General features: G+C 36.9%; 1 protein-coding gene across 1 annotated transcript in view; it reads left to right on the plus strand.

Annotated features, from left to right (window-relative positions):
* LOC138705168 (uncharacterized) overlaps window positions 1-20,586 on the plus strand; it is a 42,142-nt gene that overhangs the window by 13,682 nt on the left and 7,874 nt on the right. Inside the window, exon 2 of the mRNA XM_069833845.1 lies at window positions 14,552-14,805. Coding sequence (XP_069689946.1) covers window positions 14,552-14,805 — 254 coding nt within the window. The remainder of the gene's footprint in view (window positions 1-14,551; window positions 14,806-20,586) is intronic.

Raw genomic sequence — 20,586 nt, forward strand, 5'->3', positions numbered from 1 at the left:
TCCCGGGCCAGGTCGATGGCATTTAAGTGTGCTTAAATGCGACAGGCTCATGTCAGTAGATTTACTGGCATGTAAAAGAACTCCTACGGGACAAAATTCCGGCACATCCGGCGACGCTGATGTAACCTCTGCAGTTGCGAGCGTCGTAAAAAAAAAACATCTACGTCTCGGCCTTCCCAAAGGTCTTATTCCCTCCGGTCTCCCAACTAACATTATATATGCATTTCTGGATTCGCCCATATGTGCTACATGCCCTGCCCATCTCAAACATCTGGATTTAATGTCCCTAATTATGTCAGGTGAAGAATAAAATGCATTCCAGTTCTGCTTTGTGTAACTTTCTCCATTCTCCTGTAACTTCATCCTTCTTAGCCCCAAATATTTTCCTAAGCACCTTATTCTCAAATACCCTTAACCTATGTTCCTCTCTCAAAGTGAAAGTCCAAGTTTCACAACCATACAGAACAACCGGTAATATAACTGTTTTATAAATTCTAACTTTCAGATTTTTTGACAGCAGACTGGATGATAAAAGCTTTTCAACCGAATAATAGTAGGCATTTCCCATATTTATTCTGTGTTCAATTTCCTCCCGAGTATCATTTATATTTGTTGCTGTTGCTCCCAGGTATTTGAATTTTTCCACCTATTCAAAGGATAAATCTCCAATTTTTATATTTCCATTTCGTACAATATTCTGGTCACGAGACATAACCATATACTTTGCGTTTTCGGGATATACTTCCAAACCTATCTCTTTACTTGCTTCAAGTAAAATTCCCGTGTTTTCCGTAATAGTTTCTGGAGTTTCTCCTAACATAGTCACGTCATCCGCATAAATAAGAAGCTGATGTAACCCGTTCAATTCGAAACCCTCTCTGTTATCCTGGACTTTCCTAATGGCAAATTCTACAGCAAAGTTAAAAAGTAAAAGTGATAGTGCATCTCCTTGCTTTAGCCCGCATCTGACAGAAACTGGCCTATATGTACTCTGCTGTACTTTTCACTAGTAGACATTCGAACCTTTACGGGGGCACACCGTAATTCTGACCATTGGTAATTACTAGCTGTACTATACTAGTATGTCTTCATTTATCTATCAAGATGTGATTTATTTGGTTGTGTGTCAATCCATCTGGAGAAGTCTAAGTTATATTTATGTATAGGCCTATCCTTATGGGGGAATGTTGTATTTTTGACAATTAAAATTTTTGATGTGGCAAAGTTGACTAATCTAACTTCATTGTCATTACTAATTACGTGTAGGCTCTCTTTTCCAATAGTCGGTTTAAAAATATTCTCCCGTCCTACTTTAGCGTTGAAATCCCCCAATAAAATTTTCATGTGATATCTACATAACTGATCAAAAGTGTGTTCCAGTTCCTCAGAGAAGCTATCCTTTATATGGTCGTCTTTCTCTTCTGTATGAGTGTGAGCATTTATAACTACGATATCTCACCCTTTACCCTTAAGTACTAAATACGATAACCTGTCACTGATAAATTCGACCTTTTTTACTTCTAATTTTATTCGTTTATGAACAAAGAAGCCTGTTCCTAATTGGTGATTATTGTTTCTTTCCCCATAATGCAATTTCCTATTTGTGACATGCCATTTCCATCTAACCTAACCTCTTGTACTCCCACAAAGTCTATTCTATATCTACGTAGCTAGTCTTTTGCTACTAATGTTACCCCTCTTGTTCTATAAAGACTAGTTCCGTTCCAATATCATAACCTTATTACTGTGATCGTGCTAGAGAATCAGTCCCATTCCGAGGCTTATTTTGAGGTGTCGTAACAAGCTGTTTCTGGCTCTGTACAGCATAGAGAATGAATTAACCCTGTTCTGTGGTAGTTCTTAAATAATTCTTCACTCTCTTTAGCGCTGAAAACGACCGTTCTGCCAGCAGTTTTTCCCTGATTTACACAACAGCATTCAGAGCGCTGCTCTCATGTTTGGATAAATGTCCAAAAAGCCTTTTATTATTATTTTTCCTGATCAGGGTCCACTCCGAGGTTGGGGCCCTAGGCAGAAGTTTATCGTTGACTCCAGCACAGTTAAGGAAATCGAATTAATTTTGAGCGTCCAATGTCGTTAGGAAGGACATTGCATTTTTTACTAAACTTCAATTAATTATGTGAATTATTATTATTATTATTATTATTATTATTATTATTATTATTATTATTATTATTATTATTATTATGGATTTATATAAATTTAAAGTCAGATATATTACTGTTTGCAAATGATGTACTATAATATTATTAGCAGATTCTGAAGATGGCCTCCAACGTTCTGTTTTCCAATTACAACTCATTTCTGAGGAATGCGGAATGGAAATTTCAGTTAATAAAATTAAAGTAATGGAATTCATTTAAAAAATCATCTCCGCAGCAAAATTTGCTGTAGAACAGATCTCACGTTTTAAATATTTGGGTTATCATTTAAGCTATGAACAAGAAAAAGATATCTATACAAAACTGAATTGTTTTAACTATGCAATGAATACCATTAATAACATTCTCAAACCTTCTCTTGTCCAAAAACATACAAGAATTAAAGCCTATAAAACATTGGCGAGACCTATTCTCATGTAGGCTATGGAAGTGAAGCTTGGACCATACGTAATAATGTGGTGAACACCGAATCACTGCCAATGAAATCATGTTTTAAGAAGAACCGCTGGTTATAATAAATTTAAAAAAGGAGAAAAATTTGGATATTTTGAAAGAATTTAACATTGACCCAGTTTGAGAGAAAATTCAAAATTATAGACGGAAATATAAATCTCATATAGTCAGGATGCCTAGAACAAGGATACCATGCCAAGCACTAAATTACCGTCCTTTAGGAACAAGATCTTTGGGCCGTTCGCTGAAACGATGCAGTGAGACCGTAACAGGCCACCAAGCTTAATACGTGATAGAAAGAAGAAACATTATGAATTTATGGTCATAAAAACTTACTTACTTACTTACAAATGGGTTTTAAGGAACCCGAAGGTTCATTGCCGCCCTCACATAAGCCCGCCATCGGTCCCTATCCTGAGCAAGATTAATCCAATCTCTATCATCATATCCCACCTCCCTCAAATCCATTTTAATATTATCCTCCCATCTACGTCTCGGCCTTCCTAAAGGTCTTTTTCCTTCCGGTCTCCCAACTAACACTCTATATGCATTTCTGGATTCGCCCATACGTGCTACATGCCCTGCCCATCTCAAACGTCTGGATTTAATGTTCCTAATTATGTCAGGTGAAGAATACAATGCGTGCAGTTCTGCGTTGTGTAACTTTCTCCATTCTCCTGTAACTTCATCCCGCTTAGCCCCAAATATTTTCCTAAGCACATTATTCTCAAACACCCTTAACCTATGTTCCTCTCTCAGAGTGAGAGTCCAAGTTTCACAACCATACAGAAGAACCGGTAATATAACTGTTTTATAAATTCTAACTTTCAGATTTGTGGACAGCAGACTGAATGATAAGAGCTTCTCAACCGAATAGTAACACGCATTTCCCATATTTATTCTGCGTTTAATTTCCTCCCGAGTGTCATTTATATTTGTTACTGTTGCTCCAAGATATTTGAATTTTTCCACCTCTTCGAAGGATAAATCTCCAATTTTTATATTTCCATTTCGTACAATATTCTGGTCACGAGACATAATCATATATTTGTCTTTTCGGTATTTACTTCCAAACCGATCGCTTTACTTGCTTCAAGTAAAATTTCCGTGTTTTCCCTAATCGTTTAGGTAATTTCTCCTAACATATTCACGTCATCCGCATAGACAAGAAGCTGATGTAACCCGTTCAATTCCAAACCCTGCCTGTTATCCTGAACTTTCCTAATGGCATATTCTAAAGCGAAGTTAAAAAGTAAAGGTGATAGTGCATCTCCCTGCTTTAGCCCGCAGTGAATTGGAAAAGCATCAGATAGAAACTGGCCTATACGGACTCTGCTGTATGTTTCACTGAGACACATTTTAATTAATCGAACTAGTTTCTTGGGAATACCAAATTCAATAAGAATATCATATAATACTTCCCTCTTAACCGAGTCATATGCCTTTTTGAAGTCTATGAATAACTGATGTACTGTACCCTTATACTCCCATTTTTTTCTCCATTATCTGTCGAATACAAAAAATCTGATCAATAGTCGATCTATTGCGCCGAAAACCGCACTGATGATCCCCAATAATTTCATCTACGTACGGAGTTAATCTTCTCAAAAGGATATTGGACAACATTTTGTACGACGTCAACAAAAGTGATATTCCTCGAAAGTTACCACAGTTGGTTTTGTCCCACTTTTTAAAAATAGGTACAGTTATGGACTCCTTCCATTGTTCTGGTACAATTTCCTTTTCCCAAATAGCAAGTACAAGTTTATAAATTTCGCTATATAATGCACTTCCACCCTCTTGTATTAATTCTGCTGGAATTTGATCGATACCTGGAGACTTGTACTTTTTCAGATTTTCTATCGCAATTTCGACTTCTGAAAGCGTGGGTTCGGGTATAAATGGCTCAGCAGTTTGTATTTCAATTTCGTCCCGATCATTTCTATTTGGCCTATGTACATTTAGTAGTTGCGCAAAATAGTTTTTCCATCTGTTTAGGATTGATGGAGAGTCTGCAAGCAAGTCACCATTCTCATCCTTGATCACGTTTATCCTTGGCTGATATCCGTTCTTAAATTCCTTTATACCCTTATATAAATCTCGAATGTTTTTATTCTTACTATTTGTTTCTACCTCATTCAGTTTTTCCTTCAAGTAACCTCTCTTTTTATTCCTAGGTGTACGACTTGCTTCCCGTCTTTCATTGAAATAATTATCTCTCCTCTTCTCAACTGGATCCTGTAAGAATTTCAATTTTGCCTGTTTCCTTCTTTCTACTACCATGCAACAATCTTCATCAAACCACGTTTTCTTTTTCTTAGTTTCATAATAACCTATGCTCTGCTCAGCTGCAATTTTGATACTATCTCTGATATTTTCCCACACGCTATAAACATGTAATTCTTTCTCAACTTCGTCGGAACTTTCTAAAGCGGCAAACCTATTCGAAATTTCGACCTGATAATTTTGCTTAGTTTCCTCGTCCTTTAATTTCAAAATATTGAATTTAGTAATATTAACTTGTTGCTCTACTCGCTTGGCTACTGATAATCTTTCTCTTAATTCTCCAATCACCAAATAATGGTCAGAATTACAGTCTGCACCCCTGAAAGTTCGAATATCTACTATACTAGTATGTCTCTGTTTATCTATCAAGATGTGATCTATTTGGTTGTGTGTCAATCCATCTGGAGAAGTCCAAGTATATTTATGTATATCCTTTTGGGGGAATGTTGTACTTTTGACAATTAAATTTTTCGATGTGGCAAAGTTGACTAATCTAATTCCATTGTCACTACTAGTTGCGTGTAGGCTCTCTTTTCCAATAGTTGGTCTAAAAATATCCTCCTGTCCTACTTTAGCGTTGAAATCCCCCAATAAAATTTTCATGTGATATCTAGGTAACTGATCAAAAGTATGTTCCAATTCCTCATAGAAGCTATCCTTTATATGGTCGTCTTTCTCTTCTGTAGGGGCGTGAGCATTTATAACTATGATGTCGCACCATCTACCCTTAAGTACTAAATATGATAACCTGTCACTGATAAATTCGACCTTTTTTACTGCTGATTTTATTCTTTTATGAACAAAGAATCCTGTTCCTATTTGGTGATTATTGTTTCCTTCCCCATAATACAATAAGTAATCTCCTATTTATGATATGCCATTCCCATCTAACCTAACCTCTTGTACTCCCACGAAGTCTATTCTATATCTAGCTAGTTCTTTTGCTACTAATGTTACCCCTCCTGTTCTATAAAGACTAGTTACGTTCCAAGTGCCAAATCTCAAAACCTTTTTCCTTTGCTGTGGTCGTGCCAGAGAATCAGTCCTATTCCGAGGCTTATTGTAGGGATTCGTAACAAGCTGTTTTTTACGGTGATGGGTTGTTAACCCTTCGCCCAACCCCCAAGCTGGAGGACCACCCCTTATCGGCTGTCCACGACTGCTTATTCAATATATTCGCAGCTACCCTCCATATCTGGAGGCCGTCTCCTCTATCCGCAACCTGAGGACGCGCCATGCCGATTTATGGTCATATTAACAGTTTAAACAAACGAACGAACAGACAAACAAACAAATGTACGCCAAAATTTCATTACAATTAAATTTAACTTAGTTTTTGTTGTTACAAATGTGGGAGGCAACATAACATATTGTTTTATTTTTTTAATTTTTTTGATAGGTTATTTTACGACGCTTTATCAACATCTTAGGTCATTTAGCATCTGAATGAGATGAAGGTGATAATGCCGGTGAAATGAGTCCGGAGACCAGCACCGATAGTTACCCAGCATTTGCTCATATTGGGTTGAGGGAAACCCCCGGAGAAAACCTCAACGAGGTAACTTGCCCCAACCGGGAATCGAACCCGGGCGACCTGGTTTCGCGGCTAGAGGCGCTAACAGTTATCCAAAGGTGTGAACCCACAAATTGTCTTACACTGTTTCTGTTATAAGGATCAAGCACTTTTTGGTGATTTATTTTACGACGCTTTATCAAGTGCTATGGTTATCTAGCGTCTGAATGATGTGAAAGTGATAATGCTAGCGAATGAGTCCAGGGTCCAGCGCCGAAAGTTACCTAGTATTTGCTCTTAATGGGAGGAGGGAAAACCCGGGAAAAACATCAACCAGGTAACTTGTTCCATCAAACACTTGCAAAAGGAAAAATAAAATTGTGTCATGCAGGAAATGCATACTTTTTCATACATTTTGTGCATGCCGCAACAGTTCGGTTTGTCATATCAGTTAACTACTTTCAAGCGTTGCATTACGTTACATAACCACATTTTTGTGTTATACGTTGCATTCTATCTCCGTTATCTCTCTCGATAGGCTGACACATCCGAACGCACGCACAGACTCATAGATAGACACGAAACAGCCATTAAAACTGTAGAATTTTATTACTTCCACGCTGTGGATGTATTCTACATCTAGATGAACTTCCAGCTCATTTTTATTTTAAATAAGATGATAAAACATTTACAGCAAAATATGAGGATGTGCTACAATTTGCAGGATACCAGCTAAACAAACTGGCCAAAAATATCATATGAAAATATCTACTTCAAAATCTAAAACAACAGGAATGTATGGCCAAAATCTAAGAGATTAGCCTGCGTAGGTAATTACGTAAGGGAAAAAATTATAACAGGTTTCTTATTTTACATACTTGGGAAATACATTCTCAGAACACAAAAATTATTTAGATAACAAATTACAGAAATACAATAAAGTGGAATTTTTTTTTTTTATTAGTCAACTGTCCGAAGACAGGTTTGAAACTCACAAGTGACACCAATAAGGTGTCACTTATGAGACAACTAAGCCAAGAGATAATGAACTAGAGTGGCCAATTCCTTTCCCCCTCCATTGCATACATCGCTGACTAGATACATATTACACTAAACAGACTTCAGATGTATACAAACAAATTGTTCTTCCTCCGACACACATATCGTCAATAATAGATGTACATATCAGTCAAAACCTCAATCAGAGGTAAAAGTGAAGTTATTAGAAGACATTTGGTTAAAGAAATGACAATTCATACAAAACCGAGATTACATAAAATTAGCTCAAAATCATCTGTCAGATATCGCAGTGAAATTTATATTTCAAACCTCAGAAATACCCAAAAACTTAAAGCAGCATAGGTAGATATGAGGTCACTTTTAGACTTTAGCAGGCTGGATCATCAAATGAAGAAAGATATAATGGAAAAATTTTAAACATTGAAAACATAGTTGAAGAAATACAAACTTACTTACTTACAAATGGTTTTTATGGAACCCAGAGGTTCATTGCCGCCCTCACATAAGTCTGCCATTGGTGCCTATCCTGAGCAAGATTAATCAGTCTCTACCGTCATATCCCACCTCCCTCAAATCCATTTTATATTATCTTCCCATCTATATCTCGGCCTCCCCAAAGGTCTTTTTCCTTCCGGTCTTCCAACTAATAATCTATATACATTTCTGGATTCGCCCATATGTGCTGCATGCCCTGCCCATCTCAAACGTCTGGATTTAATATTCCTAATTATGTCAGGTGAAGAATACAATGCGTACAATTCTACGTTGTGCAACTTTCTCCATTCTCCTGTAACTTCATCCTTCTTAGCCCCAAATATGTTCCTAAGCATCTCATTCTCGAACACCCTTAACCTCTGTTCCTCTCTCAAAGTTAGAGTCCAAGTTTCACAATCATACAGAACAATCGGTAATAGACTGTAACTGTTTTATAAATTTTAACTTTCAGCTTTTTTGAGAACAGACTGGATGACAAAAGCTTCTCAACCGAATAATAACAGGCATTTCCCATATTTATTCTGCGTTTAATTTCCTCCCGAGTGTCATTTATATTTCTTACAGTTGCTCCAAGTATATTCGAACTTTTCCAACTTTTCAAAGGATAAGAAATACAAACACGTAAACAAAATAGGAAACATTTCTTACAACGTATGGGTAGCAACAGACTAGTATTTCACTAACAGCCGAAAGAATGTAGAGTTCTGGGACAACCGAGTTATTGATGGAAGGATCAGAACCATCTTTCTTGAGATAAATTCACAAGAACAGGACACAAAGCTTAATCCTAAATAGTTCATGATGATGATGATGATGATGATGATGATGATTACGATGTCGGCTTTTCAGATATAGAGCTAAAATCTTTTATTACAATTAAATCACGTGTATCATTCCCGGAAATAGACTTGTAAATACCGAATATGAACAAACATATTTCAATAGTTGGAAGAAATCGCTGCACATAGACCGACAGGAAGATAAGCCCGAAACCAGTTTTTCGATATCTGCTAAAACGTGTACTTCCCCGAAAATCTATACCAATATTTTGTAACATTGAAATGCTTTTTGTTAAACTTCATATCAACAAAAAATAAAATCACCAGGATATGAGGGGATGAAATTATGCACTGGAAGAAATTATAGAAACGGAACTATTTTTTTTAGTTGGTTATTTAACGATGCTGTATCAACTACGAGGTTATTTAGCGTCGATGAGATTGGTGATAGCGAGATGGTATTTGGCGAGATGAGGCCGAGGATTCGCCATAGATTACCTGGTATTCACCTTGCGGTTGGGGAAAACCTCGGAAAATCAGCCCAAGCGGGAATCGAACCCGCGCCCGAGCGCAACTACAGACCGGCAGGCAAGCGCCTTAACCGACTGAGCCACGCCGGTGGCCCGGAACTGTTGTCATATAATTATACACGATATAGACCTACCTGTAGGTCTCAATTTAAATACAATGAGAAAGTATAGCTTGAACATTAATTGTCAATGAAACAAAAATAACGACAAAAAAGCGACGATACTAACGAGGAGCGAAGCATAGGCTAGAAAGGGAAATAACAAAACAGTCATTTTAATTTTTGATTCTTGGTAAACAAAATATAAATTGTAGTAAAATATTGTAAAATATAGCAATATTAAAGACATTATCTAAAACATTTTGGTAAAAATATATGCAAGTTTTAAATAAAAACAACGCCTATAACGTTGTACATAATATGTAGAGATGGTAGATTTCAGCATCTTGAAATAAAAAATTTGGCACTTTAAATATCAAATTTAGCATTGTATAGCAATTTTAATGCTAATATTGAGCATTTGTAGGGTTTTGGGCTGGAACATGTTTTATGGAAACTCTACGGTTAGAAATTCAATGTCATCAATTTGGTAACAGGTGCATTTTTTTTTTTAAATTTTATGCTTAAAATTCTTGAAAATAATACATGAGTAAAGGGACATATAACTTCACAGTGAAATTGTGAACATTAAGAAACATGTGATATGGTGTAATTTTAGCCCGACCCATCTTTTTACTCAGTCACTGTGGGTGAACATTGGACCTGAAGAGATCGCATAGGCAGCCAATATTCTACAACCCGCATCATGTTGAAAACTCGAGATAAGGTAGATGTAACAACAAATAGGGTATCAGATAGGTCACTTTCCTGAGCTATTCGTGCTAGTAAAAAATATCTCGTAAAATGCAATTTTTCTCTTATTCAGCAGAAGTACATGCAGTTCGCAGTTTGTGCTCAATTTCGGATTTTATCGATAATTAAAAAAACTACAATAGTAATCTACATTTAACATGCTTTTAAACGTAAAATTGCTTATTTTGACAGTATTTGGGAACATTTCTCATTTATCGTGGTTATGAAAATGTATCATTTGGGTTCTGAGACTGCGTGGCAAGAAACGATTGAAGACGCATTGACATATTTTTTTTTTTTACTTTTTCCCATCCTTTTCCCTCTCGCGTAGCTCACATGCCACGTCTCGCCTCTATCTGTAGGCCTACTCAGATATCAGTATACAATGTGGTCACGTTGAGGTCTAGTGTTGACATAGACAACAAAATTTCCAACTTCTAGGACGTATTTACAAAATACTGAACAATAGGCCTAATTTAGAACTAAACAACGCATTTCAGGTAAAAACCTATTTTATTCCTGAAGAGATAAATGCATATTAAGTTGTACAGGGACATCATTTTATTTTTACTAACATTTTTAATATTAACCTGACTATACCTTTAGAGAACCGGAAACACCGTTTGCAACCCCCTTCCACGACTTTAGTTCGATGATACTGGAGTAAAACACAAACAAATCACTTTACTAGGTAGCTATAGGAGGGTAGAAAAGTAATTCATCCATTTACGTAAACTAGGAAATATCGCGATTTTGAGTTCGATAATTTTCATTAGGTTTTTGTTTAATCAAAATACAGTACTGTATTAAGAATAAGTGTTTTTACTCACGAACAGAGTTATCCATGCGAATGTATTCATTATGCAGTGTATATTATACTGTCTACAGCACATCAGCGTACAATATAGAGAATGAAGTTAAATTGAAAAATAATCATAATATGGATATTTAAACACATTTTTAAAAATGGTGGCCGTTCATTTCGATACAGGCTTCAGTTCTTTTGTGCATATTATCGCACTATAGACTATTGCATCTATTTCCAATTACCAGTTTCGTCCTTCGTACTAGTAACTCATGTGAAATAATTCTGTACCTACTCTATAAAAGAGTACCTTACGTAGTGTAAATTCAATCTTCACTTTTGCCCTACCCGCACAGATAAAATTACTCAGACATGCTATCTACTGTCCGTCCAAGTAGTTATGTCGCAGGATCGTAGAAAGGGGGGAAATCACGTGACAGTTAATTACTTAACGAGGCCCTTTTATTTAAGTTATTTTAAATAGTTGTATAATATTACGTAAACGTCCAATTCCTAACAGAAATTAATGTTTTAGAAAAGAGCTAAGACAGAGGGGCGAGCAGAAGCAGGTGGGGGAAATCGGGATGCGACGTAGGCAAACGGACAGTACCTGTGCGAAAATATGATTCAATATTGAAAGGTCTTTCGTCACTAGAAAACGCGAACATATTTCTGGAACGTACTATACTCACTAACTCAGTAGTGTTTACATGCGGCCTTGGTTCTGTATGGAGGAAGTTGGAACTTCATTAGTAGAAGGGGTGGGAGTGAAGTACATTCAAAAACTCAGGTACAATAAAAATTGAAGTAAAAATAAAATGATGTCCCTGTACTAACACGCTTCATGGATTGTTATAAGTAGGGACCGTATTCTGTCCGAGTGTGTACGGAGATAAGGTTTGTTGTTCATAAACTATATTGGCGTGACGTCATTATTTAGCGCGTGGCACAGGTAGGCCCTACTATCAGGGAACACTTTCATCTTGATCATACGTCGGCATTCTGTGACTCGCGAGCTGTAGAGGCTATACCACCACTCACAATGGACTTGTAATTCGTTGTACACAACGTAACTAATATCACTGATGGCCTGGCTTCATAGTATCAGAGCTGTGTATGCATAGTATTATGTCGTTAACAAGGCCATTGAAAATCCCACGGAAACGTGACTTTCGACCAAAATATCGATTCCTGTAAAAGGTAATCAATTATTGTTACAATTATGCTGAAACTTGTAATTTATTTCCCTGTAATTTCACAATTAAACATTGATAATAATATAACTTTCATCCATTCTATAATTAACCAAGAGGCACTATGGAGCAAAACAAGAAATATGAAAAATGTTATGGAGTTGATTGTTGACACCATGAACCAAATAAAATAAAAGTCATTAAAACATCGACAATTACGAAAACTCCTACAGGATATGGGGGAAGAATACCAGATTTGCCATATTATACAGCTGAAAGGTGGCTTAGCCTTGGAGAAATGCTTGTCAGTTTTTTGACAAGCGAAAAATAACTTCTGCTTTTATGAAGGAAATGATGTAGTAATTGTTGTTTTTAAGTATTGGTAATTGCCGCCTATGTTTGAAATATAATACGCTGTCTTAAGATTTCAATAGTTTAATCAAATAATAATTACAGTCCGCGTCACCGTTTTTGGCGTGTGAAATAAGTAATGGGAAAGTTAATTGCGAGTGTTTTACATTTGCCGCAGTCAGTCTGACAACTGTGTTTGGCAAATGACTGATGCGACGTGTATATGAAGTGTCACCATTCTCAGCTCCACTAGCAACATGCTCACAGACTGGGTACTATATATCTAGGACACACGCCAAAAACGCTGGCGCCAGCTATAACTGTTATAGGACACAGAAATTCCCGAGTTGGAGGATGCAAATTGGCTGCTAGATTTGACATTCCTTTTCTTAATTTGAGAACACTTCAACAAATTAAATCGATAGCTTCAAGGGAATAATAAAAATATAGTTCATATGTACAACAGCATCAATTCTTTCCTTTTACTTACTGCAGATTTATGGAATCAAAATTTATTAGAAAAGAATATATTTAATTTTCCTTGCTTACACTCATTTGGCAATACTGTATATGAGATATCAAATTGCAGTATTACATTGACCTCTTGAACGAACTACAAATAGATTTTCACGACAAAAGATTCGTTCAATTTAGGAAATTGAAACTGATTTCCAATTGCATGGAAATCTTTTGGTTTAGAAATAATGATAATAAGGCCTGAATTACAATAGGAAGTTGTATTTCTCTTAAATGACATGCTTTTTGGAAACACAGTATAACGATTCGGAAGGTGTTAATATTTTAAAATTGCTGAACAAATTAAAATAAGATAATCTGAGGTCTTACGCAACCAAAATCACAGCCATGTATGACTCCATATTATATTACCTGTGAACTATTTTTTACAAAAATGAACATTGCAAAATCAAAAAGAAGAACTCGAATTACAGATGAGTATCTCACTTTATAGTTAAAATGAGCTATATGTAATTTTACTCCTGACTAATCAGTTCCAAATATAATTTTTCTTCGAATTACTGTCATAGAACTAGGCTATATCATAATTTCGTCATTATTTTATTATGAAAGGTAACAGAATAACTGAGACTATTGCATCTATAGTGTGCGATAGTGTACCTCGCTAAGTATTGATAGTACAACTGGGCTTAATCGTTTACCACACTATATTTTGATCAAAGTGTAGGCCTACATCTACAACAATAGACTCTAATTATTCTGTGCTCTTTGTTTTGTTCTTCTGTGGTTACAAGGCAACCATCATCATAAAATGACAATCGATACAAACAGCTATTAGAGAGGTGGACTTTTTTTCTCTGTATGCAACGCTTAAACAACGGGATTCGTGTGTATAAGTACAGAAAAGCAATTCACATAATTATAGTTACAGGCTGTTTATACATCCATCGCTTATGCATGGTTTATTAGTAACTTTTTCTCTCCCAACTCTGCATAAGTCTCGTATAAAAATCAAAATAATAATAATAATAATAATAATAATAATAATAATAATAATAATAATAATAATAATAACGGTTTATTTAACCTGGCAGAATTAAGGCCATACGGCCTTTTCTAACACTTAACTAGGAATAAAACTGCGATACAAAAAACACTATAAATTTACAATATTATACACGGTTTATTAGTTGAACCGTTAATAATTAATCAATGTAGTAAGTATAAGAGATATTTATTAATATTGAGTAATATGTGGTGTAAGATAATTTTAGATATGATTTTTACAGCCTCTTATCAATTTTAGAGCCTAATTCATAGTTTCATTGAGCCGATTATAGGCATCAAAAATATAATTTTTAGAGTCTAAACATCCGAAGTCTAGTTATTGCAGTTTTTATATTATCCATAGTCAAACGGACCACTGTGTAGTTCTCATATAGACAAAACTTACAGGATACAATGATAGATCACTGAGAAAGTAAATGCTTAATGAAGTTCAGCTCATGAAGTACTTACTCTCCTTACTATACGAAAAAATGATTATGACTATCTTCTTCGTCGCATGTTAACGATATAAATGAATGTGTTTATTTCAAAATCTGATGTGATGTAGGACGCAATTACGGCGTGTTCCGGTGGGGTCTGCTGCTGTCCCTGGTGCTGGTGACCTTGGCGTCCATAGTGTTGGCGCTGGTGCTGGTGTTGGGCGGCGACAACACAGTGCCGCTACTGGCCGCGCTGATCTGCACGCTGCTTGCCGTAGGCGTCATCTCCTGCGTCTTTCTGCAGTGGCTGCATCGGCGCGCTATGCGGCGTCGCGACGAGGGCGCCAAGGCTTGGATCAACCGCACGCTCAGCGAGAACCAGGTGCAATAAGGGTTGCAACGTGACTTCTTTTGTAGTCGCTTTTGTAGTTGTTGATGACAGCATAGTGAAACTGATGAAACTTGTCTTGGAAGTCCATTAGGCTGATCAATCTGTTATGTATGATCAGGGGTAAAGGCCCATTCACAATAAAAATTAAACATAACCGTAACATAAACACAGAAGTTTGCGCCCAGACTACTAAATGGGATCATTCACAATGATTCACATAAGCATTGACATAAACATTACCGTAAGACGTTAACATGAAAGTTTGAAAACTCCAAACTTTCATGCTTATGCTTACGTGATTTGCAAACAGAACACAATCGTGGAGCGCTGAAGTATACGACAGAATATGAGGAAATGGCGTCATTGTTATGTTTCCATGGTTACCAAGTATGTTTGCGGTTATGTTTATGTTCCCATTGTGAATGATGGTATGACTTCTTGATTTTACCGGTTCGTTTACATTCTTAAGTTAACGCTTACGTTATGTTTAATTGTAATTGTGAATGAGCCTTAAGATGCTCTGTATCGGTCCCTCACTAGGAAAGAATGAGGGGTGAGATGCGGTCCCTTATAAATAGGCTTGTAATGTTGGGTGCGTTCTGGTGGTTTCAAGTTGACTATCCGTTCACCAGTCAGTACTCTAGCATGCGTAAACAGTGTACCTGCTGAGTAATAATGTCGAAGGTTAAAGGTTGTCAGGCGCATATTTTTGCAGCGGAATTTGGTGAGTATTTTGAAGTGAATGACGGGAACATTACATGTAAATTATGTACCGTAATACAAACATTTTTTTAAATGTTATTTTATTGGGTTATTTTACGACACTGTATCAACATCTCAGGTTATTTAGCGTTTGAATGAAATGAAGGTAATAATGCCAGTGAAATGAGTCCGGGGTCCAGCACTGAAAGTTACCCAGCATTTGCTCGTATTGGGTTGAGGGAAAACCCGGAAAAACCTCAACCAGGTAATTTGCTCCCACCGGGATTCGAACCCAGGCCACATGGTTTCGCGGCCATACGCGCTGACCGTTACTCCACAGGTGTGGACAATACAAACATACGAGGTGACAAGCAATATTATACAGGGTGTTTAAAAAATACGGGTCATAATTTCAGGTATGTATTTCCCACATGTAGACAATCAAAATAGTTCATTACAACATGTGTCCGGAAATGCTTCATTTCCGAGTTATGACCTTCACAACATTGAAATTCACCGGAACGTTTTTCTTTCCGCAGGTCGTTGCCGTCAAAGGAGACATTAAGAGGGCACTCTGACAGTTCATTCCGAGGCGAAGGTTACATTCAGTGTTGTGTAGGCGTTAGACTGTGCGACATGTATTCAAATCAAGAGCTGGCAGAGATACACTTCATGTACGGTAAGGCGGACGGCAATGCTGCGCTGGCTCGTCGTTTGTACCAGGAGAGGTACCCACAGCGACAATGTCCAGATCGGAAGACATTTGTACGTCTCCATTACCGTCTGTGCGAGTATGGAAAATTTAACTCTCCTGGTTTGGGAAGGGGACGACCAAGATCTACAACTCCAGAAGTAGCCTACAGGAGGAGATTCTGGAGGCTGTGAACATGACTCCTTCTATCAGCACACGAAGGGTAGCGTTGCAAGTCAATGTTCCTCATACGACTGTCTGGAGACTGTTGAAAGAGTATCAATTGTATCCTTATCATTTGCAACGTGTACAGGCCCTGTCACCAGCAGATTACCCTGCACGAGTTAGGTTCTGTCAGTGGTTCTTGCAGTAGTGTGGTGTAAATCCGAACTTTCCTGCCTTAGTATGAAGCACAGTTCACACGAGATGGCATAACAAATTTCCACAATCAGCATGTATGGGCGTATGAAAACCCACGTGCAACTGTTCCACCTCATCACCAGGTGCGGTTCTCCCTCAACATGTGGGCCGGTATCATTGGTGATCGATTAGTTGGACCCCATGTACTTGTAAACAGACTTACGGGGCAGGTGTACACAAACTTCCTGGAAAACGCCATATCTCATGTTTTAGAAGATACTCCACTGATCAATCGTCAACACATTCACTTCTTGCATGATGGCGCTCCTGCACACTTCAGTCGTACGGCTCGCAGGTACTTGGATCGAAGGTTTCCTGATCGATGGATAGGTAGAGGTGGCCCAATTGCTTGGCCTCCACGCTCACCTGATCTGAACCCTGTCGATTTCTACTTGTGGGGCCATTTAAAATCATTGGTTTATTCGTCTCCGGTGCCTGATTTGGAATCCCTTCGGAATCGAATTGTGGCATGTTCTGAGGACATACGCAATACTCCTGGAGTTTGGGATCGTGTTCGCAGGTCAATGAGACATCGATGTGAGGTCTGTATTCAACAGGAGGTGGACATTTTGAACATCTTCTGTAATGACAACGACCTGCGGAAAGAAAAACGTTCCGGTGAATTTCAATGTTGTGAAGGCCATAACTCGGAAATGAAGCATTTCCGGACATATGTTGTAATGAACTATTTTGATTGTCTACATGCGGGAAATACATACCTGAAATTATGCCCCGTATTTTTGAAACACCCTGTATACAGGGACATTGTAACACAAGAAAAGAAAGGAGGATACTGAAACCCATGAATAAATCATGATAATTATTTTGCACGTAGCCTACGTAAAAATATACCTTTGTAATGCTATGTAACGTGTATTTACATTTAGAGCTGTCCAGATTTGTTAATTTTCACCTTGTTATTCGCGTGATACATCGCAGAACCAAGTCGATGTCGTCGTACTAGCTCACGTCCCCGACTTATCTACCATACTGCAGTCAACTTGTGTAATCGGTCCCCAACATTACAAGCCTACAAGCCTACTTATGACCATTGAAACGGCTTGTCACGACGGAGATAGTTTTTCAACCAGGGGGATACGCAACGAACAACCTACAAACAGGCATAGCCATTGAAATTACGATATCCTTTTCATTCAGTTTTTTTATCTCCTCTTTCATTTTCTTTTCAGTCTTCGCTCCCATTTCTTGTCTCATTCTCCCTCATAATTCTATTTTATCTTAACTATGATCTTGATCTCTTCACTTTCACTTTGTTCATCTCTTTCTCGTATTTCGTCTCTCGCCTTCCTGGTCTCATATCTTCCTCTATACCCTTCTTCTTGGTTTTCTTCTCATCCCTCATTTTCACTTCCTTCCATTTTCTTATTCTTCTTTTTCCCCACTTTTCCCTCATTATCCCTCCCTTTTCATTCTCCTCTTTGTCTCCTAATTAATCGTCTATTTTTTTTCGCCTTCCTCATATTATTTTTAGTTTTCTGGTTGTTTTTCTTTCTATCAGTTCATTTTCTTGATTTGTTTAGTCTTTTCTCTGATTCTATTTCTCTCTGTCCTAAATTATTCTTATTATCCGCATTTCATTACTACTACTACTACTACTACTACTACTACTACTACTATTACTACTACAATACTACTACTACTATTATTACTGTTATTATTACTATTATTATTATTATTATTATTATTATTATTATTATTATTATTGCAAGCGTTGTTGCTCACCGGGCACATTTCTTCTGAACCGGACAGTCTTCCTCTCTGCCGGCTTATTCTTAATGAAGGTTTTCGCAAATGCACGCATCCGCACTTTCACTGCTCATCCTCAGTAGGTCAAGAGTGAATGTGGCACAAGAAATTCTGAGAGTCACGCATCTTGCGACCCATGAATCGCTTAACGTCTTTAAAATGTTCGTGTAGGCCATTACTTTACAATTGAATTGTTTTCATTATGTTTCATGTGAGCCAGCTGTGGTTTACAGACCGGTTAGGGCACACAGCTTTGACGTTGAATGGAAGTCGTGGTCGTGGGTCAAAATTCCGCATAGGTCATGCACGTCTGGAGTTTTTTAATTTCATGTCCTCACTGTCTTGGGTGGAGATCTGTGTCACTGGAAATCCGCCATGATTTCATATTACGCCGTGAAGCTAAAACAATTAAATAAGGGAAAATGCGACAGAGATGTGAACAATCCTCGATGTAGCTATGCATGCTAGGCGCTCTCCAGACTCATACCGGCTGACTACTCTAAGGTTACGTACAAGACGAAGTCTGTCTGGTTACCTAGCTCCTCGCTTGTAACCTAGCTGGTCGCTGACGGGGTGATCAAAACGAAGGTTGTTTGCATCTGCCAGTCAGTGTATCTGAACTTACTCTGATTTCTAAATTGTCTTTAAAAACAATAACAAATTATAAAAGTGCCAGGATGAACCGTATTGGATCTCCTAAGCGTACCTTAGATATTTTGGCACTTTCAGTAAATAATTGCACTTTTCTAGAAAGCGTCTGCTGTCATAATAAAACCCTTTCATTAAATCCTATACAGTTCATTCTAATGGAAATATAACATTGACTATTACACTCTTACTACGTCATACTACTTTTGACCAATAAAACGGTACGAAAGGACGTATTTATATAATAATAATAATAATAATAATAATAATAATAATGATTTATTTTAGCTGGCAGAGTTAAGGCCGTAAGGCCTTCTCTTCCACACAACCAGCAAAAAGTGTATATACATATGCATGAACTTACAAAGAATTCAACAATTTGATTTAGATGAGAGTTACATGTATACAAGAGTTATTTACGAATTAAACAACAAAATACTATGAACTATTAATTAAACACTGAAATTTCGACCAATCATGGCTGCTTATCGCACAATTTTATCGCGTCCCTAGCATTTGTTTAATTTTATCGCGTCCCTAGCATTTGTTTAATTTTATCGCGTCCCTAGCATTTGTTTCTTTGTTTGCCAACATTTGAAACTGCGCTGGTCTGGACGTCAAAAAAAAAAAAAAAAAAAAAAAAAAAAAAAAAATATATATATATATATATATATACAATTACAAACCACTCCAGTCGATGCACAGCAGTTTCAAATATGACTCACATTGGCATTCAAGAACAAGAATTAATAAAAATCACTGATCATACCTATCCATCTTCTGAAATCCGATTTACAAATAAATGAAGAGCACCATTCGGAAATCCTGAATAGGTTGAATACACCATGTAGGCCTAAATCAACGAGTTCCACTTCTATTATGCACACGTCCAATATAACATCAATTGAATCACCAACCACATTCAAATTTGAAAATTGTACATTCAATAATTATTCCTTTTAAAATTATTCATGTTTATTTTTTATGTCATCGTTGTTAATTAAAACTTTTCTAACACTTGTGTATATTAGTTAGGTTATGTTATAGCTTCTGCTATATGATATTATGGATAGTCACGTATCAGAGATTGTTTAATATTAAGATTTATTGAAAATCATCTGTCAAGTGACGTTGATTACTGGGATTCGGATAATTGAAGTGGAATGCAACTGTCTTAATAAAAATGAAACTGAATCAACAAAGCTTTCTTGACTAGTAACCGTCTACAGAGTTCAATGAAGATTCCATAGTTGGCACAACTGCCATCTAGCGTAATGGTGCAATAATACGTCATTTGAAGACAGGTTTATTTTCGTAAGTCAATTAATATTTTATTGTATTGGAGTACTTTGTTACTTATAATCTTTATATACTTCCTTCTAATCGTGTAATAGTCAATTAAATCCCACTCGAGTTTTGATTTTCTCTAGATAAATCAAAACCTCTAGTGAGATTACTGTTGATAAAATAACATGTATTAATTACCAAAAGGTCAGTACCGATAATTATATTAAGTTCCTAAAATCGTCACTTTCTGTAAAACA

Source organism: Periplaneta americana, chromosome 8 (genome assembly GCF_040183065.1).
Source record: "Periplaneta americana isolate PAMFEO1 chromosome 8, P.americana_PAMFEO1_priV1, whole genome shotgun sequence".
Taxonomy (NCBI): Eukaryota; Metazoa; Arthropoda; class Insecta; order Blattodea; family Blattidae; genus Periplaneta; species Periplaneta americana.